The sequence below is a fragment of the Melozone crissalis genome, unplaced genomic scaffold (assembly GCF_028551555.1).
Source record: "Melozone crissalis strain CALT ecotype California unplaced genomic scaffold, PUWL_Pcris_2 ptg000006l_1, whole genome shotgun sequence".
NCBI classification, from domain to species: Eukaryota; Metazoa; Chordata; class Aves; order Passeriformes; family Passerellidae; genus Melozone; species Melozone crissalis.
The window spans coordinates 37,420,773-37,447,135 of record NW_026535784.1 but is presented as its reverse complement, the minus strand read 5'-3'; the positions used below and the strand labels follow the sequence as shown (position 1 = coordinate 37,447,135).

General features: G+C 41.4%; 1 protein-coding gene across 3 annotated transcripts in view; it reads left to right on the top strand.

Moving 5' to 3' along the window:
* The window catches only part of TMEM131L (transmembrane 131 like), a 79,971-nt gene that overhangs the window by 6,942 nt on the left and 46,666 nt on the right, over positions 1–26,363 (top strand). For all 3 annotated transcript variants that reach the window (XM_054293646.1, XM_054293651.1, XM_054293643.1), the window contains exon 3: positions 655–698. In XM_054293646.1, coding sequence (XP_054149621.1) covers positions 655–698 — 44 coding nt within the window. The remainder of the gene's footprint in view (positions 1–654; positions 699–26,363) is intronic.

The following is a 26,363-nucleotide window of genomic DNA, read 5'->3' as shown; positions in this document are numbered from 1 at the left end:
TTAGTGGTGAACTGCAAGCTGACACAATTCAGCTGCATGTCTTGAAAATTACCTGAGTGCAGCAGCTGAGCTAAGATGATGTATTCAGAGCTTCTGCTCTCTCTGCTTTCTGTACATTCTGCTAATCAGTGATAAGATCTGGGTTTGGGACCTCACCGTGCCAGTTGGAATGTGGTACTTTGCCTTTGCTTTTGGCATTGACAGGTGATCTGCATTTCAAGGCGTTCTGCATCCTATTTCCCCAGGTACTGGCTATTGAAATTTACTGATGGGGCAGAAAATTTGAAAGTAGAGGAAATAGTCTTTCTGTAGTTTCAGGGTAATTGTTGGCTTTAGATTCTGTGTGTGAGAGGATTTTGTACAGATGCATAAATGGAAAATGAGTCTGTTCGGTCAGCATTTGGGAAGAAACAGCAGAGTACCTAGGTTAAGTCACCATTTATGTTTTGCAAGATGAGCTGAAACCTCAGATAAGATATCCATCTACCACCTTACCTGACTTGTGAAGGAGTTATAGGAATTCTAAGTTTCTGAATTTGTTTTGCTAACAAGTCACATGAAAATCCATCTGTGATGGAGTTAAAGTGGTATATATGTCCAGCGTAGCATGTTGCAGTTCTGAGATTCTTACACAGTATTTTCTCTGTTTGTCAGGCTGATTCAGAGGAGGATGTGGAAGAGCATCCACAAGAGCAGAGGTAAGCTAAACTCAAATGGAAACAAGAGCATTGAAGTTCACTTTGGTTTTTGCTTTAGGAAATACCAAAGTGTAATTAGGACACACTACTAAAACATTACTTTTTTCTTCTGCGTGTTAAATAGTTCTTTATTACTTGTGTCTTACAATTTTCTCAACTTAACGTTAATATTGATTTATTAGCAAAACCAGAAAACCTGTGCTCTGCATATGCAAGTACAAAATACCTTCTTGCATCATTTTCTCCTAATCCTGTCTCTAAGATGAATTTACTCTTCATTGCTTTCACACAAAAAATTAAATGTTTATTAATTGTTTTGTTGTATATTTTGTAATTAATTTTTTAAGACAAGGAACAGTGGTCCATTACAAAATTTGTAAATGTAAGCAGTCTTGGAGTGCTAATTTGCACCAAGGCAAGGAAAGAGGTGAGGGAAATTTAAAGCCAAAGGTTTATTAATGTGTTGCTATGGAACAATAAATATTCTACCCTTATGTCTTGAAATCAGATAAATAATGAAGCTCTTCAAAACTATAGCCACAACTCTGTGGTTTCTGTTAATATCAGGCCTTCTGTTTGGAAGGGATGGGTAAATAGCATCACAGATAATTTTTTAAATATGCATTTTGTTTCCTCTGAGCGTCCAGGTTAAAATGCTTGGACATCTACCAGTGAAACGCTTCCTTCCTTTGGTATGTGTTAATGTGGTTACAGCTTTCAGTACCATGCCAGCCAGAAAGATCACAAGACTTAAAACAAACATGTGGAACAGCACTGTTTTCTGATGGCAGCAGTCAGCCACAAATGCTGTTCTCATTTATCTCCAGTCTTTGCCCTTAGCTTAGTTCTGAGAGCAAACAGATCTGATAACACACAAGCCTTGGGAGCTGGCAGAAGGAGTAAGCCTGGGGAGCGGGAACGGGATGGTTATGATGGGTCTGTCCTGCACTGCAATGCTTCTTCACATGGCTTTTCCCCTTGCTGCCCCATTGGGAGCCTTCTCATCTGAGCCCAGCATCACATTAGGGCTCCTGTGCCTCATCTCCGTGGGAATTACAAAGATGGTTTGGAAACAGGATGTGAGAATTACCGTGGCTGCTGACAGCTGGTGCTGATTACTTGTGCTTGCCTAAGTGCCCCAATTCCTACCTGCAGAGGGGACTTTTTTTTTCTTACCTCCTCTTGTGAAAAGAAGGGTAAACTACTGAAAACTGCATTTCCCTGCACAAATACAGAAGTTTCTGATTTTTTTTTTTCATCTGGGAGCTATTATGTTTTGGATGCAGAATTTTTACTGTGTAACTTTATTACCTGCATGCTTTCTTTATTGAGAGGTAGTCAGAAGGAAGCAGTCTCTAGTGCTGTGCTTAAGTTTGTTTCTGATTGTTTCCTTAGTAGTCAGAGAGATGTAATTTAGATGGAAAAAAATTCTCTACTTGCCTATTTTTCTCTGGAGGTGGATGGGGTAATTGGCTACTATGGCAATAATAAAAATATTGAAAATAATTAGTTCTTGAGACTCAGAGAGGAAAAAGTGATAAGTGATTTGACTGGGGTTTTTTTACAGCATTCAGGTGCTTAAATTTTTTTTCTAGTAATTATTCATTTTCAAAAATGAATTTGTTTTTTGGGAGTAAAGTTTGTAGAGGTTCACTTGCATGGTGGAAACATCCTTCTATTGTCATACTGAAATGCTTCAGGAAACTTGCCTGAACAAATCCTGGCTTGTGTGCATCTTCTAAACTATTTTGGTTTGCTGCTGTATGTAAACACATACATAGACCTGTGTGCGCTTTACAAACTGAAGGAATGTTATAGTGTGGACTTCATGAAAAAGAGGCAGCAAAGGTACCTTGGAAAGATTAGAATTTCTTAGTTTATTTCTGGATAAATTTTCATTCCTGTAGCTTACATTGCTATATGGTGAAATCATGGGGATTTCCTTTTCCTGTAGCAGCAAAACCTGAAGCTTGCAGCATCTTCATCTCATTGTCTGACTGCATGCCCTGGGGAAATCAGCTGAAGCTACTGTAATTTGATGTGAAGCCCCAAGAAGCAAAGCACCTTAATGTATGGGATAAGCAGAGGTTAAAGGAGATAGAGAAATCAGAAATTTCCCCAGAGATGAGGGAAGTATAGGGAGTTCATAATCTTGGTGCATAAAGGAGAAAGTCTCTTTCCGAAACATTGTTTTATTCAGTTTTTGATTCTAGGTTAGTGGGCTCCTTGGGAGCCTGTTAACCTACTTTGAAAAAAGCAAACACAACAAAAGCAGTGAAGTATTAACAGTCTGTTAACGGACTTCCTGTGCATGTGCATCATCAGATCTTCCTTTTGGGGTGGTCTTCTCGGTTTGCTGCTCTTGTGGCAAGTGCACAAGGGAGATGAATGTGGTCTTACCGTTTCTGCCTTAGGTTTAGCTTTAACAAATAGAGAAATTTGCATGGAGGTGAAAGACATTGTCAAAATAGTAAATTTTATGAAGAGCTACTTCAGAGGTGGATGAGAAATGGTTGATTAGGTCCATAGGTTTGCAGCTGCCCTGAGCGAGGAGAAGATCATTATCAACTCCTTAATTTTCACCCTACGATTCCTGCTATTCTGATTGCTTGGATGCTTCCGCAGGTTGCTTCATGCTGTTTTGTGTCTCTCTGGATCAGATTCTGAAATAAGAAATGCAGCGTAGTAGACACTTGAGTACTGCTTCAGGCCACAGACTTTAACACAATTAAAGTCATGTGTATTTGTACTAGCCTGTCAAAAAGCTTCGAGTTTCCTTAAAAATCTTTTCTTACATTTGAAAGCTAGGAGTAAAAAGATGCCTTTCATAACAGTCAATGACAGATGTTGACTGTTGTTGTGTTTGGAGGTTAGTTTTTTGTTTGTTTTTGGTTTTTTTGTTTGTTTGTTTTGTTTTGGGGTTTTTGTACACCTGCCCCTTAATCCAGGTGATTTTGGTTGCCACAACTGGCAGTTACAAATTTTGAAGGTTTAGGTTCTTGCTAAAGCAGCATAGTGAGTCAGGACCCAAGGGAATGGCCTGAAGTTGTGTAGGGAGGTTTAGGTTGGATATTAGAAAAAAGGTTTTTCAGCTTTTCTTGTTGGCTGCTGGAACAGGCTCCCCCAGGAAGTGGTCAGAGCTTCAAGCCTGACAGAGTTCAAGAAGTGTTTGGACAGTGCCCTCAGGCACCTGGTGTGGCTCTTGGGGGTGGTTCTGTGCAGGGTCAGGAGTTGGACTTGATGATCCATGTGGGCCCCTTCCAACTCAGGATATTCTGTGAAATGCAGAAGTCTGGCACAAATGAAGAGACAGTACTGTCAGGTGACGTGCACAAATGATGCTATCAAAATTTTTAGCTTTCTCCTTCAAGGAAGTAGACTTGGACTACCAAAAAAAAAGTGATTTCATGTGTATATCATTGTTAGTACTTGGGTTTTGAGGACTTTTGGAGAAAGGTCTTTGAGGATGCAGTTTTGCAGCTGGCACATTAAGGAACATTTGCACCAGAATAAACTGCTGTACTCAAGTGGAGCACGCATTCTTAATATATGATGCACAGTGATTGTCTGCGAGAAGGGAAATCGATAAAATACTAGAAGTATGGAATGAAATTAGTCAGGAAGAGGACATTTTCCAGCCTTTTCCTATGGCAGGGCATATTTTGCTTAGAGTTGATGGGTATCAACTGCTAGGAGAATTCCAAGTGTGATGCATTTGGCTCAGTCAGGCATTTCTGTTGAACCTTTGCCTTTGATCTCTGGAGAGCATTTGACCCTGTGCGCTGGAGCTGCTTGGAGCAGTAGGTGCTATTGGCTCCCAGTGGGCTCCTGCTAGGGTGTCAGTGCAGCCTGGGAGTGACAGCTGATGCCCAGCACTTTGACCTCTCCTGATTGCTTGGTGGAATTACTCCTAATCCTGTTGTTTTTGCTGTGCCTGTGAAATAGTGCTCCAGATGTGGAGGAGAAATTGAAGGTAGAGGTAGCAAGGGAGCAGCTTAGTAGCTGCCTGAGAGAGAGCAAAGCAGTGGAGGTGCACAGACTGCAGAATTGCTAGGGGGTTTAGGGAATACTGAGGAGATGGAGTTAGAGTGTTTGTTTCAGGAAGAATCCGAGTGGCAGTGGGAGAACGAGCCTCCTGTGCATTATGAGACTGTACATTGCAATTCCTCCCTGGCCACAGCTTCGTCTCTAGCCAAGAGGCACAAATGAGCTCTGGCACTGTGGATGGAGTATTAAGACACTTCAGAGGTGACTCATCCTTCCAAAAAGCCTGTGGTCTTAGTGCCATCATTTTTGACAGTCCCAATTAGAAAGTAGTGGCGTGGGACTAGTGGTATGCCTGTGTGCCAGATAACTAGCTTGGGTGGTGGCTATGGCAGGAAAATAAAAAGATTGAAAAATAGGTTAGGATCAACCAGATTTTCTTTTTCCTTCTCCTTTTTTTAACTGAAATGACTAAAAATTGATTTTGTGCCAGCAGAAATGTATGAATATTAAAAAAAAAAAGGTTTATGTTGTATTTATTTTTAAATATCTTCTATTAAAAGCAAAAACAAAGTGAGTATGCATTGAGAAAGTGTTTCAAAATGAAAAGTTGAAAAGTAGGTCTGAGAGTGTCAGTGAGTGCTTAAGCTGTCCGAGAGGAACCATCTTAATATTTTCAACCTAAGCTTGTATGGAGTACCACTGATCATTTAGACTGTCATTAAACTTACCCCAAAAGTAAGTTTAACTACATGAAGACTTTTTCTAGAATACATGCTTGGTCTTAACTTGTAATAGTTTTTATATATATATATATATATATATATATAAAATAAGCTGCTTTTATTAAGAGTTTAGTGTTTTTAAAAAATTTTCTTTTGCAAAACAAGCAAAAATCCATGTGTGTATTAAAAAAGAAAAGAAAAAGCAGAGTTTCTGGGAAAAAGCTTTTTAGTCCCATTACTATACTTGCATAAGGTACAATTTCTGCAGTATGCACAGAATGTATGTTTCTAGTGGTTAGCACTAAAACCTTCTTCAATATTGGCAAACTTTTGTTTTTAATTGATAATCATGGCTGTTGTATCCCACTTCCACTTTGTCTAGATCATCAAGGGACTACTAATTTTAAGTTTTACTGGATGCCTAAAGAAATGAAATTTACCTAATCCTTAGAAGTAAGAGAGGAGAATTAAGATGGACACACCCACCTATAACACTTGGGTAAAAATCCCTAAGGAAACACCTGTAGGGAACACAGGGTATTGTGAAACTGGACTAAAAGCAGCTTACTGAAAAGAATTGCAAGAAGTCAGTGAAATTGGAGGTTCTCTTGTAGATGAAGAAACAGATAGTTCTTTCCATAGTAATCAGTGTTACTCTTTCTCTCCTTCCTTATGCCTCTGCCAGGCACAGCTAGGGTGGCAGGCTGAACTCCTGCTGCTTTAATTGTTTATCTCTGTTTTATGTGGCAGTTGATTTACTGATGAACTTTGCCTTGCTGAACTTTGTATTAGATGCTGTTAGGAACAGCTCTTCATGTGGGCATTGCTTCTTCCAAAATACCTGTCCTTTTACAAAATTGTGTTGCTTGCCTGATGGTACAAGCAACCATCAAAAAATGTGTTTTGTTTTTTCCCCTGGGACATTGCATGGCAGTGCTGTGTGCTAACAAATGTTTCAGCCATTGTTTGTTGCTTTATTTCTAAATTGTTTTCAGACATTTCATAAATGAGACAAATTGCCCAGGCCAGCTGTACAGTGTTTCATACCAAACTGAGGAGGTGACCCTGTGGCCTTCTGTGATCATGAGATAATGGCACGTGGCAGTCTTGCACTTGTCTGCAAAGGCATGTCAAACTTCTGTCCTCAGTGTAGGTCCTACTTGACCTTGATGGAAATACTTTAAAGGTGATGTGTGGCCATATTTAATTACTCGAGACTTGCTGTTGCAGTCCCACTCATCATCAAAATCTTGTCTGTTTGCATTGAACAAACTGCTGGAATGTGTATATTTCTCTCACTTTTGTGCACTCTCTTGGGCTGGAGGATGTTCATGGTTGGACCAGAGGCTCTTTGATCTATGTTAACTTGTATGCCATCTAAAATAGACTTTCTCATCTGTAGGTGACAACTTGGCTTTGAGAAATGAAGGCAATCTTAGTGTGGCAGTTGCCAGTTGGCACTTCTGCCTTTGTTTGGCTCATGATGCCTTGAAAAGCCACACAGGCTTCTATGGAAACACCAGTTTCTATGCTGGTAAAAATAGCAGGCTGGGGCTGTGAGGTCATTGTTTGCACAGGGATTAGTGTGTATGGAGAAATTGTGTTTGTATGGAGAAATTGTGTTTGTGGATATGTGCTACTGGAGGAAACTTTCTCACGTGTAATGATCTGTTTTAAAAGGACAAACTATACTTTATGTTTTGGTGCCCTATATAGTTATTTCTTTGTCTTCCTCTGTAAATAATGTCTTCACTTTCTCTTCTCTGTATCTTCTGCAGATCTCTTGCATACTGTCTTATGGCATCTCTACTTTTTTTTTTAACTTCTGTCTCAGCCATGCCTGAAATGGTTGTAGTGTCTGTACTGCCAGAGGAAGAGGATGTCTTGCACTCTGTGGCCTGGTGCTCTCCCTTGCCTTGTGCAGCCCTACAAGTTCTCTGGATTAGAAGAATTTGTTTTATTGCCAGGTTAACATTTACTTGTGATCATTCTCTGGTTGGTTTCCCTGTTGCTCTCTGGCAGCATCAGCTGAAAACATGCACGGAAGTTCTCCCTCAGTGTCTACAGGCTGTTGTGTGAGACGGGTGCCTTGTGTCACTGCAGGATGTCATCTCTGTTCTGTTTGTCTCACGCTGGTGTGGCACTGCTCCGGACCTCGTGGCATCTTTTTGCTCTTTCGTCTGTCCTTCAGACCTGCCTCTTCCTGCCCCTGCCTTTTGGGCAGACTGGGAGTGGGTGGTTGTGTGGTGGTACCTGTGCCAGAGCTGACCCTGCTCCCTTACCTGCAGTGCAGGAGGAGCTGGGGAGGAGCCCAGCCAGATCTGCACTTCTGCTCACTGTTGGTGAGATGGGTGAGATGAGCAGGCCTGTCCTCAAAAGTGTGGGGCTGAGACAGACAGCCTCTTGTGTGTTAGGAGTAACACCTTCGAGTCAGTGGCTGTGGGGTAGGAGTGGGGCAAAGCACTTGCACTGGGATGATGGATAGCCTGGGGGACAGCTCCTGGGTTTTGGGTGGATGGTGTGGAGAATCACGCAGTGGCAGCACTGTGTGAACAGTTGCTAGGTTATTGGAATAAGAATCCCAATATTATCAGTTAGATGGTGCCTGGACCAGTCTGACCCTCGCTGCTGGGCCAAAGGCAGCAACTGTGGTGTAAATCACCCCAGAGATACCTTGGCTGCTGGAGGTTGCAGCTGGGCACTGAGCAAGTCCAGGCTTGTCAGGAACTCCGTTTACCTCAGGAGAGAGAGCTTCTGGCGATGGTGAAGAGAAAAAGGAGAGGATTCCGCTGGAAGGTTTAATGTCCAGAAGTTTATTCCATGGTTACAGAGGTCTGGACGGGAGCAGCTGCTCCAGCAGAATAAACGAGCACATGGCCTGATCACCTTTTAAGCTCCCGGGGCAGGGGGAGGGGGGGGACAGGTGAGCACCAACCAGGTGAAAGGGGCGGGGTCTCAAGGGACGAGGGACACCTAGACATAGGCCAATGACCCCTGGGCATAGGGGCATCTTTTGAACTTGACCAATCACAGGATGCCTTGCTGGAATGTTAAGCCTGACTGACACAACACACTAAGCAAGGGGGCGAGGGGGAAGGGAGAGGCATATAGGCACACCTGGGAAAGGGACCCAGAAGCTTAAGACACACCGCAACACTAGGTGGTGCACACACATGCACATAATTTGTTGTGCATGTTTTTTTTTGTTTTTTTGGCACTTGGTAAGCTCCCCACAGCCTATGTTTTGGGATAGAGCCCGCCCAGAATGCATGTCCTTTAGAGTTAGGACAAGCCTGGTCTGAGCAGGTGGGACAAGGGCATATGGTGTCTTATTTCCCATTGTGTTTGGTTCAGTACTGGCTGCAGAGCTGTGGGAGAGCAGAGGCAGATCTCGGGGCACAGCCTGTTGGTGCAGTCATTCAGCAAACACATGGGGAAGGTGAGCTTTTAATGCCAGGCCAGTCGCACGCTGCTGCGGCTCTGCGAGTCTGCTTGGGAACATGGCATTTTTCTTGTTAAACTTAACCTGATTTGTTTTGAAAAAGGGGATGTTGGGACACATTTTGTGTGTTTAGAGAAGAGAGAAAGAAAAGCAAAAGTAAACAGCTGCTGTGGCGTGTTTGTTCATGTTCGTTTGTAAACTTTGTGTCCCCATAGCCTGTACTTGCTGCTTTTGTAATATAAGTAGTTCAGAATAGGAACTTTCTTATTATGCTTCTACTTTTACATTTTAATACACTGGTAATGGATTTCAGATGTCTGTTAATCTCAGGTTAATCCTTCTGATTTGTGGGCAGTGGGCCACAAAGGATTTAGCTTTTGGTCTGTGCGTTTATTATAAATAAATTATTTTCACCTCCATAATAGCTGTTTCTTAGTTGCCAATAAGGGGACTTAATTTGCAGTAATTTTACCATTTTGCAGTTAAGCAACAGACATCTGGAATTGTAGACCAGTGTCAGCAGTCTGAAAATTGACACAATATAAGAATTTAACTTCACCATTTTTCTACTCTTGCAGATTGGCAAATTGTGACAAAATAGAAGAAAACCTAAACAACAGTTTGCTCACTTGTAGGAATTTGTGTGCAGTCTGCTTCTGAATGACCAACCCCGTTACTCTCATTTGATTATTATAAGCAGAGCATGAAAGCTCTTGAAATCTATCTAATGTAGTAATAAAGAGCTATAGGCACACTTGTTACCTGACTGTCATCTTTGTGGATACTCAAAGGTGACACAAGCCTAGCTTTTAATGACTCACATTTTTTTTTTTTGACAAGGAAAAGTCCTCTAGGAAAGCTGCGCTCATGCCCTGGCAGTGGCTCTGACTCCATGACTTGTGGGCACGTGGATGAAGGAGCCTTTTCAGTAGTTTAGGTGTTTGCCATAGTACAGTGGTAGTTATAAATAGTTATAAGTTCAAACCATATGTTGTCTTTAGACATCATTCTTTATCCACTTTCTTCAGTATGCACTTTGGGAAGTGACTTTTTCTTTTTGGTGGTTATTGCAAAATGCCCAACTCCCTTTTTCATCAGGAGAGAAAGGCCCCATCCACTTCAGGGAGGGGAACAGTATATATCAAATATTATACTTGCATGTGACAATGGTGTGTATTAACTCTTTTGCAGAGTTCTGAGTACTCACCACAAATATTTGCTTTGTATTTGTAGAAGTTTGCTTTCATCAAATAAGCTAGTCACCTGCGAGAAACATGTGATCATTGTGAATAATTTAGGTGTCTGCTTGTTGTCTCAGGAGTCCACCATTCTGTGTTGTGTCCAGGCTGCCAACTGAGATAAGGAGGATAGAGGGCAAAGCTAGTGGTGTTAATTGTCACCTTATTTTCTTCTCCATCTTCTGGCCCCAAAGTGGTGTACAAATAAAGTTGAGGGGTTTTTGTTGTTGTTGTGTTTTTTTGGGTTTTTTTTTGTTTGTTTGTTTGGGGTTTTTTTTGGTTTTTTTATTGTCTTGTACCTTTTAGAAATAGCAATGGAAATATAATTAGGCAAGGATAACTCAGGATATTTTGTGTGTGTGTACAAAATAGACCTTACTTTCTGTAGAAATTTGACTTTATATAAACACGGGAATTTCTCACACACAAAAGCAACTTTTTTTGCTCAGAATTATGAGAAGAAGAAAGAAAAATAATTTCTTAGAGGAAGGTGAGAAGTAGGCCTCTGTTCTTATTTTTACTGAAGTCCTTATCTTCCATGTCTGCTTCAAGATGCTGTTGCAGAGCTCTAGCTAGTTGTTTACTGTCTGACCCACCTGCATACCAGAACTCTGCAGATGGCAAAATCAAGAAATTTAAAGTGCAAAATAATGCTTCTAGTTACTGCCTGATAAAAACCAACTTCAGCTTTAAAACTTTGTGAGGACACATGAAGAAGCTGTAAAGACTTGGAAATAATAATAAAAAAGATGGTGTGTCCTGTTCAGTGCTATCAAAAGTATGGGCTGTGTTGTTGTTTGTTGTTTCAGAGTTGGATTTTATGAGAAAGAAAAAGTTCTGTTTAAAATGTTTGTTTGTAACAGCATGTTCTGTGAGGAAATATGAGAAATGCAGAAAACAACTCAATATTTATTAAGCCTAAAACATTTTTTGGCCAATGTGATGGTGCCAAAAAAAGTAACATAGTTGCACTTGCATTATGAAAGAGCTCCCTCCCTTTGCAGTACTAAGATTTGAAGCTGGTCTGGCCTTTGGAGACACTTGTGCATCAATAGCACGATAATTTGACACACATGAAAATGCTTGGGAAGACTTTCAGAAGCCTGAGTTCTAAAAATGTGTGTGTGTGTGTGAAAAAACAGTGACCTTAAGCCCAAATTGTTCTGGTATAGGTTTTTGCTGACTCTTTTGCATGTATAAATCATTATAGATTGCTTTTGAGTTTTTAAAATTGCTATTCATTATTTTAATGTTTCTTTCTGGATCCTGTTTATTTTCTTTGAGACAGTGAAGCATAATTCTGTTGTTGCATATGCACCTCTCAAAACAAAAAGTTAACTTTGAATTGAATAGGGAGTCTCAGCTTTACAAAGTAGATAGAAATAAATTATGACTATCTGCCCTGTTGGTAGCACATTTACATTTATCTCATGAGGAGAATTTCCCAGCCTTTTAAAATCATGTGACTGTTGATATCTGATCTAGTAGAAATTTAATAATCTTTTTTTACTCTTCTTTGTTGTCTTCTGAGACCCCTGAATTCTGCCATGTTCCAACAGTTTCCCCTCCTGAATTAATGGAAGGCTTGATTGAAAAGCTTTTGAGAGTTCCAGGAGAGGATCCAAAAGGGAATTGTTATAGATACTCAGATTTCTAGGAGTGCTAGGGACTGGCTTTGAGTCACTGTGAGTGCTCCTGTTGACTCCTGCACACTTCTTTCAGAGCTGACAGTGGCTGTCAAGGAGTGAATCCAAACGTTAATGCTTAACACTTTTTAAAGTTTGTTGGTGCTGAGGTCTGACTTTTCTTGTGTAGCTGCTTCAATTATTTCTGTGATTTCTGGTTATTATCAAAAGCAAATTGAAAAGATAATCTGGTATTCTGCTTCCTGCTGGTATTCTTTTTCTAGTGAGTGTTTCCAAAAAGCTCCTCTGTGGGCAGCATATGGGGTTGGTGACATGAGGCAACTCTTTGCAGTCCTTCAGCTGCAGGTATTTGTTTCTTATCAGTGAGGACAGGAACAGGTTCAGCAGCCATGCGTGAGACAAAATTCAGTTCATACATGTGTGTGCACTTTAATGCCATCTCCTGGCATTTGTTGGAGCAGTGTGTTGTGCTGCCAGTTGGGAATGCACTTGGAACAAAGTGGGACTTTGGAGACTTGTTTGACTCTGAGCCAGCAGTCTCAGTATGATGTGTTTAGCACTGGAGAGAGAAAAAACAGATGCATGCTTGTTTTTTTATTATTTGTGAGAAAGATCCTTTGAATGGTTTCCAAGGTCTTGAGGTTCCTGCATGTTGTGCTGCCTTTTAACTGCACGGCTGTAGCGCGCTTGGACGAGAGGTGCAGTTTACACAAGCAATTGAAATTGCACGTGCACCGGATTTTTTAGGCTCTCAGACTTCCTCGTGGCTTGTGTCAGCACGCCAAAGTGCACCGTGTTCTCAAGGCTTTTCTGGGTGGGAATATGTGGAAGCTGTCAATTACTCCTCTGTTCCAGGCCAGCGGTTCATAAACAGGTGTGGTCTGTGGGGACATTTCCCTCATTTAAAACCCATCATTTTCACTTACACTTCAGTGCTGGCTGTTGTCATTGCACAACACAGCTGAATCCTGAGAGAGTTGAATGATAAAAAGCTAAACTAGTTGAATTCTACTGAATTATCTGACGATACAGTTGATAAATTTTCTTGGAGGATAAATCGCAGTGATTCATTAATAAAACGGTTGCATTTAGTAGAAAAAAAAAGTGTAATTTTAAAATTTAAAGTAATTACTTGACTACTTCTTGGAGTATGGAGATGTGCATTGCATGAAATGTCACAGTAGTAGATACGAGGTGTCATCCTGAAAGATTTGGTTGCCTTTGCAGTAGTTAATAATGCAGAAATTATTGTGTGAAGTTGTTTGCTCTCTGCTTGAAGAGTAGGGACAATCTTACAAGGATTATTAAAAGGGTTCAAAATTGAAATACAAAAGGTTTGTTTTTTTAGCTTAGAACTCTACCAAAGTTATTGACAAGTGACTGTCATCATGCACAGAGCTGGACACTCATGGTTTTGGTGCAGTCTGGGAATCAAGCACTAGGTCCTGGCTGAAGCAATGCCATACAGGTCAGCCCCTGCACCATGCAGTAGCTTCAAATGCTGAACATTTTGGAGTAGTGATGCTGTCACTGTACCTGAGTGCTGCCCAGTGCGATGGTTGCACTGGTGTCCTGATATTAAATCTCTGGATGGAGGGGCAGTGGGGTTTTGCTGTGGGATGTGGCAGGAGGACAGGAGTGGTTTTGTTTCCCCTCATTAAGTTCCCACTGTCTGGCTAGGTGCCTGTCAGTGTTTGTCTTGCAGCAAACTACACTGTGAGGTTGCACTGAGTGCAGTTTGTTCCCCTTTTTGTCCCCTCTGAGCTCATCAGTTTGTGTTCTTTGGGGGCAGAGGCTGTGGCTGCACCTTGGGTCCCACTGGACTTCCTGCTGCGGAAACAAAAGGCACTCTGCAACCACCAGACCTTTCTCTGGGGGTGCTGCTCACAGGTCACGTCTGCTTTGGTGCATAGGGCTCTCCTCTTTACACTGATTCCTCTTACCAAAGCTCAGAGCAGTGTGTTGGGTAAGACAAAACTCAGCTGAAACAGGATGCCACCATCCATGCATGGTTGCCTGGCTGTGGGGAGAGAGGCTGGGCAGCCAGCAAGTTGCACATGGCACTGGAAACTGCTTGGATGTGATGCTGAACATGACTGGGCCAGAATTTGGCAGCAGGGGAAGGACGGGGTGTAATTGCCGGAAAGGCAAAGGCAGGGGCAAAGCATGGTGACAAGTGAAAAAATGCTAGAGATTGTGAACAGAACAAAGCAAGGCAAAAAGCCGTGCCCTGATAAAAACACCAAGTGAACAAAGATACCGGTAGGTAGGGAGCAAATGAGAGCTTGCTCATTTCAAGTGATTGGCAAAACTGACAAGGGACAACAGCAGATTTCAATCTTAACAATGAAGGGAAAGATACACAATAACAAAAGGGAAGTGAAATGAGAGAAAGGAGGGAGTGACTGATTGATAACTGCATGCACCTTGGGTAACCACCACCTCCGTTCACATCAAATGATTTTAAGGGTCTCTGCAAAACAGAAACAAGTATCTTGGCTGTGGCTGGCAGATGTGTGCAACAGTCCTGCTGCACACTGACTGGGTGTCAGCTATTATGCAGTCAGCGAGTCAGGCCTCACTAGTGACATTGTAGGTCACCTCTCAGATTTTGCCTTCATAAATTTAGGTTGCATTGTCCTATCGATTGCAGTCGTGCTAAGCATTTTAAAGTTAAGGTGTCTACACATCAATAAATGTACAACAGTAAAGACCTGAACACAGAGATAAGTACACTAATCATGTGTAAGAAAAAATTGTGTAGTTCTTGATTTGTTTTGTTGTTGTTGGTTTTTTTTTGTTTTTTTTTTTAATGAAACTAGAAGAACAAGAAGCAATGTGCTGCCTTTGGAAAGCGAGCAGCCCTGTAATATATTGTAGAATAAGTTTTGCAGTTCCTTACTGCGTTGTGGATTTAACATGCCTGCTCAGTTTTTGTGCCTGCCTGCTGGTGCTGTGGGCCATGTACATCTCTGGTTTGTGTCTAAATCTTGATTCCAGGCAACTGAAGAAAGGCAGAGAGCTGAAGGGCCTGTACTTGACCGACTCCTTGACCCGTGCTTTACGTGCTTTGTTGCTATTAACTGCCTTTCTTCAATAGCTATTGTCTGATTTCTGTCCTGGTGTGTTCTGTCTTTCACTGGAGGCCTTTGCTGCAAGCCTGCTGCCTGCAGCTCGTGAGGTGCCTGCTGCCTGCTTAGGTATTTCTGTGGCCCATCGCTGACCCAGTTTCTGCAGCGTTTAAACTGCCCTTTTCAAAAGGGGACATTTCTGGCCTTTGTGAGCATTCTCAGTGTTGCTGGGATAATGTGGCTGATCCCGCAGATGCGGGTAGTCGCTTTAAAACAAACACACACCCCTGCCCTGGTCCCCATGCTTTCAGTCTTGCTTGGATTTTTTTTCTCTCCTTGTAAATAAAAACAATTATTCATGCTTTCTGGTCATTGAAGCGATGGGCTGTGTTTTGTTGTTTCTGAAACAATCACTGAAACGTTTGCTGTGCAGGGAGGGCAGGGCAGTGCCCAGCCATACAGAGTGTACGCTTCCAGATTTTAAGATGAGGACCTTTGCCTTTATACCCAAGCTGAAGAAGCTTGTTTGGGACTTGGAAAACTTCAGGTTGTCCCATGTCATCTGTGACTTTCCCATGCTGCCTGACTTGGAGGTTAAGCCGTTCTGGGTGTGCATACTGGTTTGGGGACAATGACACTTGGCTTGAACATGCAGATCTTCTTTATTTTCCCTTTACCCACTGAAAGCTTGCAAGCTGTGGACGGGTAAGATCAAGTGTTGAAAATGTGACTTTGTGGTAACTGCAAATCCACATTACCTACTGCTGGCCATGTTTTGGGGCAGCACCTTAAGTTTCTTTCTTTCCTCTGTATTTTTGCCATATTCGTGCCAAAAGCCACATCTTTACATGATTGAAGATCTGCCTTACAAAGCCATATGGCTCCTGTTTTAGTGTAAATTATTGCCAGTGAGTGACAGAAGAAGCCTCTTCAGAGGCTGGATGCACTTTGCTGGGTTTTGTCTTGCTCTTGTATGTCCATCCCTGTATCCAAATGCTCCAATAAGAAGGGGCAAAGTGCTGTGTGTGAGTCCTGCTCCTCAGTCCACCTCAGCTGCTCCTCTGCTGATGAGAAGCCCCTCTGGCTTCAGTGGGACCTTCGTGTGGGTTCCCATGCGGGACCGTGGCGTTAATTTGCTTATCTTGAAGAGCAAGAAGTGTTGAGAGATGAATGGCCAAGACCAGTTAAATGCACCTTTGGGCTGCAGAGGAATCTTTTTCGTGTCTGGAGGACCTTTTCCTCTCGTGGGCAGCTTGAGAAACCCCATGTTTCTTCTGCATGCAGAAGCAAAGTGCATCCTTTACTGCAGTGGAGGCAGATGTCTGGTTAGAGGCTTGTCAAGAAACTAAAAATAGCTTTAGTAATGCTTTGCCTTTGGTTTCACAGGTGAACATTTCCAGTTGGTGAACTCTGATTAGCCTCCTAGCTTTGAAATAAAGGACGAAATGCAAGAGTCTAGGGGAGGTAGAGTTTTAATATTGTACTTGATTGCAAGTACATTTTTTAGAGGGTATAAAATAATCAAAAGCTGACTTCCTGCTGTTTTTTTCTGCTAATTTTCCTCCCTTTCCTCAGAGCTATCCTGCTGAAGGAAACAAATGTTAACTTGTGGACTTTAGATGCCCCTTGCAGGAATTCAGAGCCATAACATACCTGAGGTTTCTTTGGTGGTAGACATTTTGTTAATAAACCTGTGAAGCAGGCTGTGTTTCATATGGTTCTGTGTTGTATAGTAGCAGAATGCTGCAGCATTTTGTACATCAGAAGAAATTGGCTGAGAGCATGTGCTGTGCATTGGTTTCAACAGATCCCAGATGTTTTGTAAGGAACCAATGGTTTCTGTGATAGGTGTTGCAATTACTAATCCTGGTAATGCCAATTTTTTGTTGTTGTTTTTTGCCAGTTTGAATTTTCTGGTATAAATTTTTTCATATCTGAGTGTTTCCTTTAACAGTGGAATCTAGTGAACCATAAATACACAATAGTACTTAGGAGTAGGTCAAAAACACACCGTGAGCATGCTTGTTTTTATTAATAGCACTAAGTCATGGGGCTGTCTTTCCATTTTGCACACCCCAAAGCAGAGTGATGAGTGACACAAGGCAGGAGAGCTCAGCAAGCTGCACTTTTCAAAAGGGGCAGCCTGGGAAATTTTGCAGGCTGTCTGCAGTGGTGTCCTGCCACCATGGGGGTTTACAGGCTTTAGGTGAAAAAGTGTGACACTGTGCAGTGTCTGACACTGTGCAGGATTCCCCTTTCTTTGTCTGACTGCAGGAGGGGATGTAGTTTGAAGTATAACCAGAGTTTTGTATGGGAAGCTAGAAGAGAAAAGCTCTTTGTTTGAGAGTAGGTTTATATGACTGTGCTGTTGAAGCATAGAGATGATGAAAATGCACAGTGCTATCAGTTAATAAATGCCAGTGAACAATAAAAATAGTCTGCATTTTTTTATTGCTGTTTTTAAGAGGTTCTTCATAAGGTTCTGTATGTTGTGTCCTATCTAAAAAAAATTCCACACATCACATATGGCATAGATTCAATGAATTAGTGCACCAGAACAGAAAGCTTCACCAAAGGATGCTGAAACATTTGGAGGGGGCCTAAAGAGGATGTAGCACGTCCCGACTGGGAGGGGTGGAAAACAAAAACAAGAGAGTGATGCTCCTGTGACAGTGTTGGTGGTTTGGGGTTGAAGCTACTTTTTCACTGGTGGTATTTGGCTATTTAACTTTTCATCCTGAAGATTGGTAGTGGCCCCTGGAGTGTGAGGGAGCAGCTTAGTTTCCTTGGCATGCATAGGATGTCTGTGTGACCACAGCTTCCCCACACTTACAGTACCTTACAGAAAAGTGTAGCCTTCCTTCTTCTCCATATATTTTTATTTGCATCATGTTTTCACATTCATATAGTACAGCCTGTGAAAATGCTTTTCAATTACATGAGAAACTGTGTATTTTTTAGGAAACTTATGCAGTTTAAATTTGTGGTAACAAATTTGAAGCACTTGGAGATGCTTCAGAAAGTCTTGTATGAAGTTCCATCTGCTAGAGGAGATAATTATGTTTTTAATACATTTGTCAATCAGTAGTGGCAATAACTTCTGTCCTTATAAAACTGAAACATAGCCCTGAGAAAGCTCGTCTTGGTCTATTACTCAAGCAAGTGGTTTGGTAAAAGGATTTTGCAAGTGGTGCATGGTTTTAAGGTTTTGAGGGACTTCCCCAGCATGTTATCAGTTTGTAAAATAAATTACTGCCGGTAGAGTGAAACTGTATATTGGAGTGTTTGCTTTTTTTGCATTTGTAGCATTTAACGCTGCCTTTTAACGTGCTTGGAGATAACTTGTACAGTTTTCCATACTGAGCTCATTTTGGTTGTCTGTCTTCATACTGGCTAAAACAAGGCATGGTATTGAATGCTCCTGGGTAAATTGCTATTCTTAAAGGTTGATGCTCAAAGATTATACTTTGTTTTTAAAAATTTGGGCTGAAATTCACAAAAGAGGAAAAAATGCAAAGTCCAGATTGATGCTTTCCACTACTGGGGAACTTTTGTAGCTTTGAGATGTGATTTTAGTGACTTTTCTGTAACTTCTTTTGAGAGAAACTGGTATCAGATGCACTGTCCAGATCAACAGGAATAAATTAAAAGCAGAAGTTACTACTTTTTAAAGTCCTAAGTCTGAGTTTTCTTGTGTTTGCTTAGTTTCCTTTTTAGTTAGCATTCCTTTTTTCTTTACCCAGGGAGGAGCAAGGCAAGGGGAAGGATCGTGGGATTTTTGGCACTTAATGGGCTCAGTGCAAACGTTTCCTATGGGCTGTTGAGATCCATGCTGTCCTACAGGCCTTTCCTTATAAAAAAGAAACTAAAAGGCTTGGATTAATGTAGAAACAGCAAAAGGCAGCTCCCGTAGGAAGATTATCGCTCTTAATTACTGTAGGAAGATTATCACTTCTTAATTATTAAGCAGGTCAAGCTTATCAGTGACCACAGAGCTCTTTCCTGCATTTTGCTGAACTGCTGCAACTTAAAATGGTTTCTCTCAAGATAGAAATTTTTGGCTGGGCTTGATGTAGAAAAAGGAAATGGTTGGGTGCAGTGAAATTTGACAAGAATGTGACTTCCTATTGCTGTGAGCTTTGCAGCCCCACAGTGCTTCCTGTCGATGCATCCTTCTTTTCTCAAGGCAAGAGCCAGATTCTCAGAGCTGGAGGAAAACTAGTTTCCCTGGCATGTGGAAATGAAACACTTGAAGGAGGAAGGGTTGCTACTTACTTGACAGAAGCTGGCCCTTTGCTCTTCAGCTTGGGGAGAGGTTTTGATTAAAACTGGGTGTGCTTGATGAAATGAATTTTTATTTTTACTGTTAAAAACAGAATTGCAGTTGGTATGTTTAAAAAGGTGAGGTCACTTGGATCTCTTCCTTCTCTACTGGTAATTGTTCTGTAGGCATGTTGCAGGAAAAGCAAATAGGTTCATTGTTACTTTTGTGGGAATTAATTTCATTGAGGCAGATGTGCTAGAATTTTTTTCTTCTGAAATACCTGCCTCTTGTTTTGTTCAGTTTGTAGTTATGTTAACACCAGCCTGTGCTTGAAAATTGCCCTTCCCACTAAAATTTTCTGCTGTCATTTTGCCATTGCAATGACAGAAATAAAGGCTTTGCTACCTGGTAAGTAAAAATAATTGTGTTCTTCTTAGGTAAAAGGCAGGTGGGTTTGTGGCCCATCTCCTGACTTTTTCTTTTATCCTGCCTCTTTCATGGGGCTGTGCTGTGAATTTTGACTGCTTTCAATAAAAGGCTTTGAAAACTGTGGGTAGGGAAGGGAAGAGTAATTTAAATTTCATGGTATTTCAGCTCAAGGCTTGCATTAGTTCTTTGGTTTTAGCCAGAGAAGGCAGCATGGTGACACCGCGGAAGCCTTTTCTCTAGGTACTTCCCCATGCACCCTTTCTCTAGGGTTCGTAGTTTCAGAGTGTCTGAAAAAGGCTCTGAGCAGCACATCTCACTTGAAAATGTTTTATTTTCAGTTCAGAGATGCTGGGCAGGAGTGTGGCTGGAGGACCTGATCTTTCAGAGGAGTGGAGACTGATAGCTTCTCTTGTAGAGGTTTTGAGTTCTGTGAGAGTTGGGCAGTGTTCTTCAAAAAGCAGCCATTTCTGTACATGAATTAAATAGGCCAGGGTGCTTCAGCTTTGGCTGCCCTTATTCATTGTAGTTAATCGAGTAAGGTGGGCAAAAATTAACATCTCAGCAATTATTTGTGATCTTAGTGGCAGTTTTTGAAGAACAAACCTGTGTTACATAGGCAGTCTAAATGTTCTGAGGGGTTTTTTTAGGGTTTGGCAATTAGAGGGTCAGCAAATTACGCAAAGAAGTGAATTTGGCTAAAAAATTTCAATGTTTAAAAAGGAAAAAAATTAGCATGAGCTGCTTTTGTGATTTTTGGTTTTATTTTGCAAACTCATGGGCTAGAAGCAGTCTTCAAAGAGACATGAAAATGCAGTAATTTCATAAAACCTCATAAGTCCAGGACCTGGTAAAGACAAAATGTCAAGAGTACCGAGGCCTCCTGATGGAGCCAAAACTGTGTGTTTTTGATGGGCAAGTGGCTCTTTTGTCTTGGGAAGAACTTAAAAAAAGAAAAGTGTAAATTGTATCATTTCTGCAGTTTTAATTTTAATGGAAGATTGCTGATTTCTTTGAAAAAGATAAATTGTAAAGAAGCTTATAAAAGAGAAAAACAAGCTAAAGATTTTATTTGAGAGCAGTTATCAGAGTTTACCTCATGAAATATTGCAGAATGTAAATGCAGTTGTTGAATTATATGAAGCCAAAAATAAAATGAAGGTGGATGTTCTGCCTGGCAGGATATATGGAATTTGCTGGCAGCAGTAGAGGTGCTTCAGAGGAAAATGTGTTTGATGTGCATTTTGAACTAGTGGGCCCTGGACAGGCATCCAAAACAAGTAGCTTGGTTGCTGTCTGTCCAAGATGCCTAAAATGTACATGGTCCCCCTGGAACATCTCTAGTGAGTTGTTGAAATTCGGGTAAGTAAAGGATTTCAAAGAAGTGATTTCAGAAAATAATTTCAAATGAATTCAAGTAATTGTGAATTAACATCTTAATTTACTACAAATTTCAGTTATTTCAGAAGTTGGGGATTGATTTATGGTAGGGAGTAATTCCATTTTGCTCTTAAACACGCTTTATCATGCTGCTCCTGCTACTAAAATGCAAACCACAGGTGCAGCTGAGGAAGAAAGCCTTTTCTTTTCACCAAGATGTTCTCTACAGCGCTTTGTCCCTCACTGATCATCATCTCCCCTAGATTTCTTTACAAGTCTTAATCTCAGTTTTATTGTGGTCTGCATTTAAATGATTTGGAGTTGATTGTGAGGGTAGAGAGAAAAGCCAGGTTTTTTAATCTGTGTCCTCCCATTTACACCCCATTGAGAAATGTGGCTTTAAGGCCTATCAGGTGAGATACTCTTGAGTTTGATCATTGCAGTTTTTGTTGTTTTGTACTAAATTACACTGAAGCACTGTTGGCTTAGGTAAGTGCTGTGCCAATGGTTTGTGTAAGTGCTATTGCAGGACTTGGTAGAAAAGGGGAGGACCACAGGCAGTGAGAGGACAGAAGGTTGCCCAGGAAGGTGACCCATGGCCATGGAAACACCAGGGCCAGAGTATGGAGCAGAGCAATGCATGAGGGACCAGGTGGAAGTATGGAAGTAGTAACAAAATGGTTTCTGCTTTACACAGGCTAGGCTTACCTACCTCTTCACTGCCTTTGTAAATAAGTCATCCACTCATTGAAACTTTTGTGGGCAGGTCTTAGCTATATGTTGCCTTTCCAACTTCAGTAGTTTAGGAAATAAAAAAGAAAGAAAATGTTGATAGACTTGCCTTCCTCCTTAAATTATGCCATAAATTATGGGATTTGTTTTTAGGGAGCTTGTTTCATCCATTTCACTGGTTTCTTCTGGTTTAGCTGTCCTTGCCTATTTTCCTGTAGCACAAACATGCAGAACAGCAGGTATACATGCACATGTTAGTTGCCAGATAACACTGTTTTGGCCTTTCCTGCTTTCCACAGTCTGGGATTCAGTCCTTCATGTATGTAGTGTGCTTCATAGGAAATAAAGGCAACCATCCTTCTTACAGAATTATAGAATGGACCAGAAAGGACCTCAGTCTAGTTCAAATACCCCTGCTGTGGCAGGGACACTTCCAGTAGACTGGATTGCTCAGAGCCCCTGTCCAGCCTGGCTTTGAACAACTTCCAGAGACAGGGCACCCACAACTTCCCCTGGGCAATGTGTTGCAGTGCCTCATTACCCTCACAGTCAAAAAGAAAATTTCTTCCAGAAGAAGCACAGCTCTCTGGTAAAGCATGTAAGTGAATTCCTAATGATGGGTTACAAATCCCAAGCATTCAGAAGCAGTGAGTCAGTCCTCCCTCTCTTCCTAAAAAATGCAGTGCTAAAAATAAGGGAGCCTTGGGGACCTCTAGGTTTCCAGCATTCAAAATTCTCATTTGGTCATTCTTTTTCTTTAAAAAGTAAAAAAAAATCTAGAGAGATGGAATGATTCATGTATTGTCACAGGTTGGTACAGGGCTTCAGGAGAAGTCCTGTAAGTCTCTGGAGGTGAGGGTGGCAAGTGTGCCTGCTCTTCCTCAGGTACCAAAGCCCCACAGGGACACACCATGTATAGCTTGCCCATGAGCAGTGCAGGGTTATTGCAAGCTGGACAATTTCCTGGTTTCTGAGGACTCTTTCTGTCTCTAGGAAGGAAGTTAAGGTTACAAAAAATTCATAATTTAAAAACCGTTCCTGTTTCTGGTTTTGGCAGAGTTCAGAGTTGCCTTGATAGTAAACTCAAGTTTTAATTTTGTATTTCCAAACAATTTCATGATCTCTTTCAAAGGCACTGTGTGTGTCTCAGGAGCTGCACTTTAATGTTCCTAATACTGGTTGCGGTTTTTACTACCTTTGGTAAAGGAGAAGTTGAGAGATGAGAGGGACTAGGGATATGATGAACCAAAGCTTTGCATTAGCTCTGCATAAGACTTTGATTCAGCTGCTTTTTCTATTTCTATATCTATTACCCCTTAATTACCTCTTTTCATTTGTCAGAATAATTTCTTTGCATCAGCTGCAGTCAGCATGATTAAAAGTATCTGTGTTTGACTGTTTCCCTATGTGTTCCATTCTGTGTTTTCTTTATCAGATGTAGTTTAGAGGAATTGATCTAAAATTAGTCAGTAAAGAGAGGTTTTATTTAATTTTCTCTATTTCAGCTTGCATTAAAAAAAGTACTTTCCTGTACAATACATACATGCTTTCACATCTCAAAACCTCATCTTGTGGGTTCATTAATATGATTGCACTGGTCATGCAAAGTGTTAAAATGCTCAACATAAGTAAAATTTTACTTTTATCAATATATTGAGAAATAAAACAGTACTGCCTAAACAGATACACTCAAAAAGGACCTCTTGTATGTTCAAGAATCCAGTCCTTTTTGCCTGCTGCTTCCAAGAAAACCCTGCAGCCATAAAGCAAAAGGCCTGACAATAAAATGCCTTTCCCTGACTTGCTTTTTTCAGCATGTGCTGTGAACAAAGCATACAAAAAGGAAGGAAGAAGAAAGGGAACCAAGTAGCATTTGTGATTATTTTCAATTACAGACGTTCCTATCTGAATCATCAGATAATATGCATGCTAAGATAGTATAAAGTAATCAATTCAAGTGAAGAACTAAAGATACAAGGAAGACATAAAAGAGCTAATAGAAAAAAAAGCAACATTGGGATAAATGTCCTTCCAGGAAATGTCCTTCACTTCTGGTCAAATGCAGCTTATTCTGCAGATTGAGTGTTTTATGTGTATAATCAGATTAATTAACTCAGTTTTAAAATTACATTTAAGATAAAGGCAAAACAAACAAAAAACCCCAATGTAATCTCCAGCAATTTATTGAGATGGATCTGCTCTTTTGTTTGGATTTTTAGGAGAAATATTTCTCTTGTGATTTTGACCAGTGAAGTAGGAACAAATCTCCTGTGAAAAAAGATGTGTTTCTGTTGGAATTTGGGAGGAGCATAAGGCTTTTGCTTATTTCAAAAAAATGTTTGTAATGTACATTGCATAAAAATATTAGGGTTTGGGACTGTAAATACTGACCTGGTTGTTTACCTGTATTTACTTAATACATCCTAACAGCCTAACAGAACTGAAAGAAGCAAGGGCAAAACAATATCAATGCTGTATTTAACAGTGCTCTCAGCATCCCTACATTAGCATCTCCTTTTGATAGTCCCAAACCAACAAGACACCAAAACGTTCTTTCCTGAATCAAGAAACACTGTGAGAGGCTGGAGCTTCTCCACGTTCAAACACCTCTGGGGCTTCTTAGTGGAGGGAATACGGTAGCTTAATATTTTACAGCTCATGCACCTTTTAAAAAACAACAAAAAAAATCCCCCCCAAAAATGCTGCCCTAGAGTTGTGTTCCTCTGCTTGCACAAGTGATTAATGGTGCTTGCGTTCCTCCATCCTGCTCTTCTCCCCTGGTGTCACCCCTCTTCCTTACCCTACCTCCCCTCCAGCCCACTTTTTTCAGCTCCATATCCACCTTTCTCCCTGGTAGGCATTCCTGATGGTTGTGTGCACATTTGGGATTTGTCTCTCTCTCCTGGGTGTTTTCTGCAAGCGAGGGTGATGAGGTGAAGTTTTCGTGGGCTCACCCTCACCTTTCCTGCCAGAACCTGTCCCCAGAGCCTCCTGGTGCTCTGGGTGACCATATGGTGCCCTCCCCAATTTTTCTTACTCTTTTTTCCTGGAAATGGATGGTTCAAGGTGTCAGGGTTTTAGATATATTGTGTGGATGGAGAGGAAGAAGCGCATTGCACTGTTGGGCTGGGAATTGATAATAGCACCATTTAAACTAGAATTTTGATGCATACCAACCATTCAAAGTTATTGCCAAGAATTTCCTTGCCCTCCTCTGTTTCTTCCTCCTCCAGTTCACTCGTGCTTAAAAGTATCCTCTGAAATGTTGGAATTGAACTGCTCTATCGAAATCTGCCATTCAGAAGATGCTGTTCAACTGGTCTGCCAAAAAGAGATGCCATGGAACATGGGGACCAGCTTTGTTAGATGGCATGCTGAATGGGATGCTAGCAGATTTAAAAAGCACTGAAAGAGTAAAAGTGGAAACCGGGCCTTTTCTGTTGTGAAGAGGCCTGTTTTTCCACACTTGTTGTTGTTTCAAGACTTCCATTCTTAGGCAGATATTTCTGTCTCTCCCAAGCCTGTGACATTCTCATGAAAGGATCCATGTACTTTTTTTGGACACATCATCTGTAGTTAAAAGAGCAATTTTGGGCATAATTTGAGGTGAATCTATTGGTAAGATGATGTTCTTAGAGAAAAAAAAGTAGGTTTTTTTTGTTAGAAGTGACTTCAAATTTTAAACATCTAAGTAAATTGCCTTGGTGTTTATTTCAGTGTCAGATTCCCCACAGAGCTCTGAATTGTGTTTGGAACATGGGGATGCAGAATGGTGTTCTGCCAGCTTCCAGCTGCCTTTTAGAGACAGAAACTGGAGAAGTGCACTTCTAATGTAGATGGGCCTGTCTCTTTCTCTGTACAGTGGTGCACTTCAAAGCACGTCCTAGTTGTTCGATTGTCATGAGCAGAATGTTCTCCTGCCTGTTCCCATTATTCCAACCTGTCATCTTTTCCCTTGAGGGGAAAAAAGCCCAACACAAAGCAGTGGTAGTTGTCTTTCCCCCAGTTCTGTTGTTGAAGAAACTCAGCTCTCAGGTTATGTTTTGGCACTGCTTCGGGGCCACTGATAAGTGGTGCAGCTGCCCTGGAGCTGGCCAGTGGGCAGGGCGATGGGCACGGTGCCACAGGAATGTGGCTGTGCTGCTTTCTGGGCCAGGCTGGAGCTTGAAGTGACTTGCCAGCTTTTGTGGGGTGCAAAGCAGAAGCTGGGTGTCTTGTAATCACAGGACCATTCCTGGTCAAGCGGTGTGCAGGGATGCTCCAAAGTTATCTCAGTGCTCAGGAGCCTGCTCAGAACCTGCACAGGTCATTAACTGAATCTTGGCTTCAGCCGTGCAAGGTCCAGGCTGCCATCTCCAGAAGGAATAAATGGCACTCCTGGGATCCTCCTGCTGCTACTCTTATAGGGCTTTTCCCATTTTTTTGACTAGTAGAGGGTTGGTCGAACAGCAATACAGTGCATTTATAAGAGCCAGTGCTACAGCATGGCCATGTTCACCTAGACCAAATTAAGTGCAGTCTCCTACATCCACTGCTGCATTTGTGCCCAGCTGGTGCATTTGGTACCTATTGCAAAGAGCAAGAATTGAGAGGGAAAGAGCTGATGCTGCTAGAATTCCTCACAAGGAGGACAAGTCTTGGAGAGCTATTGCCAATTACATGAATCGGCAGAGAGAAGCACTCAACTTCTTGCTGTTGTCAGGAAAGATTTTTCTGGTGGGAAGAGGTATTTCAGCAGTACCTGTAAGATGTTGTGG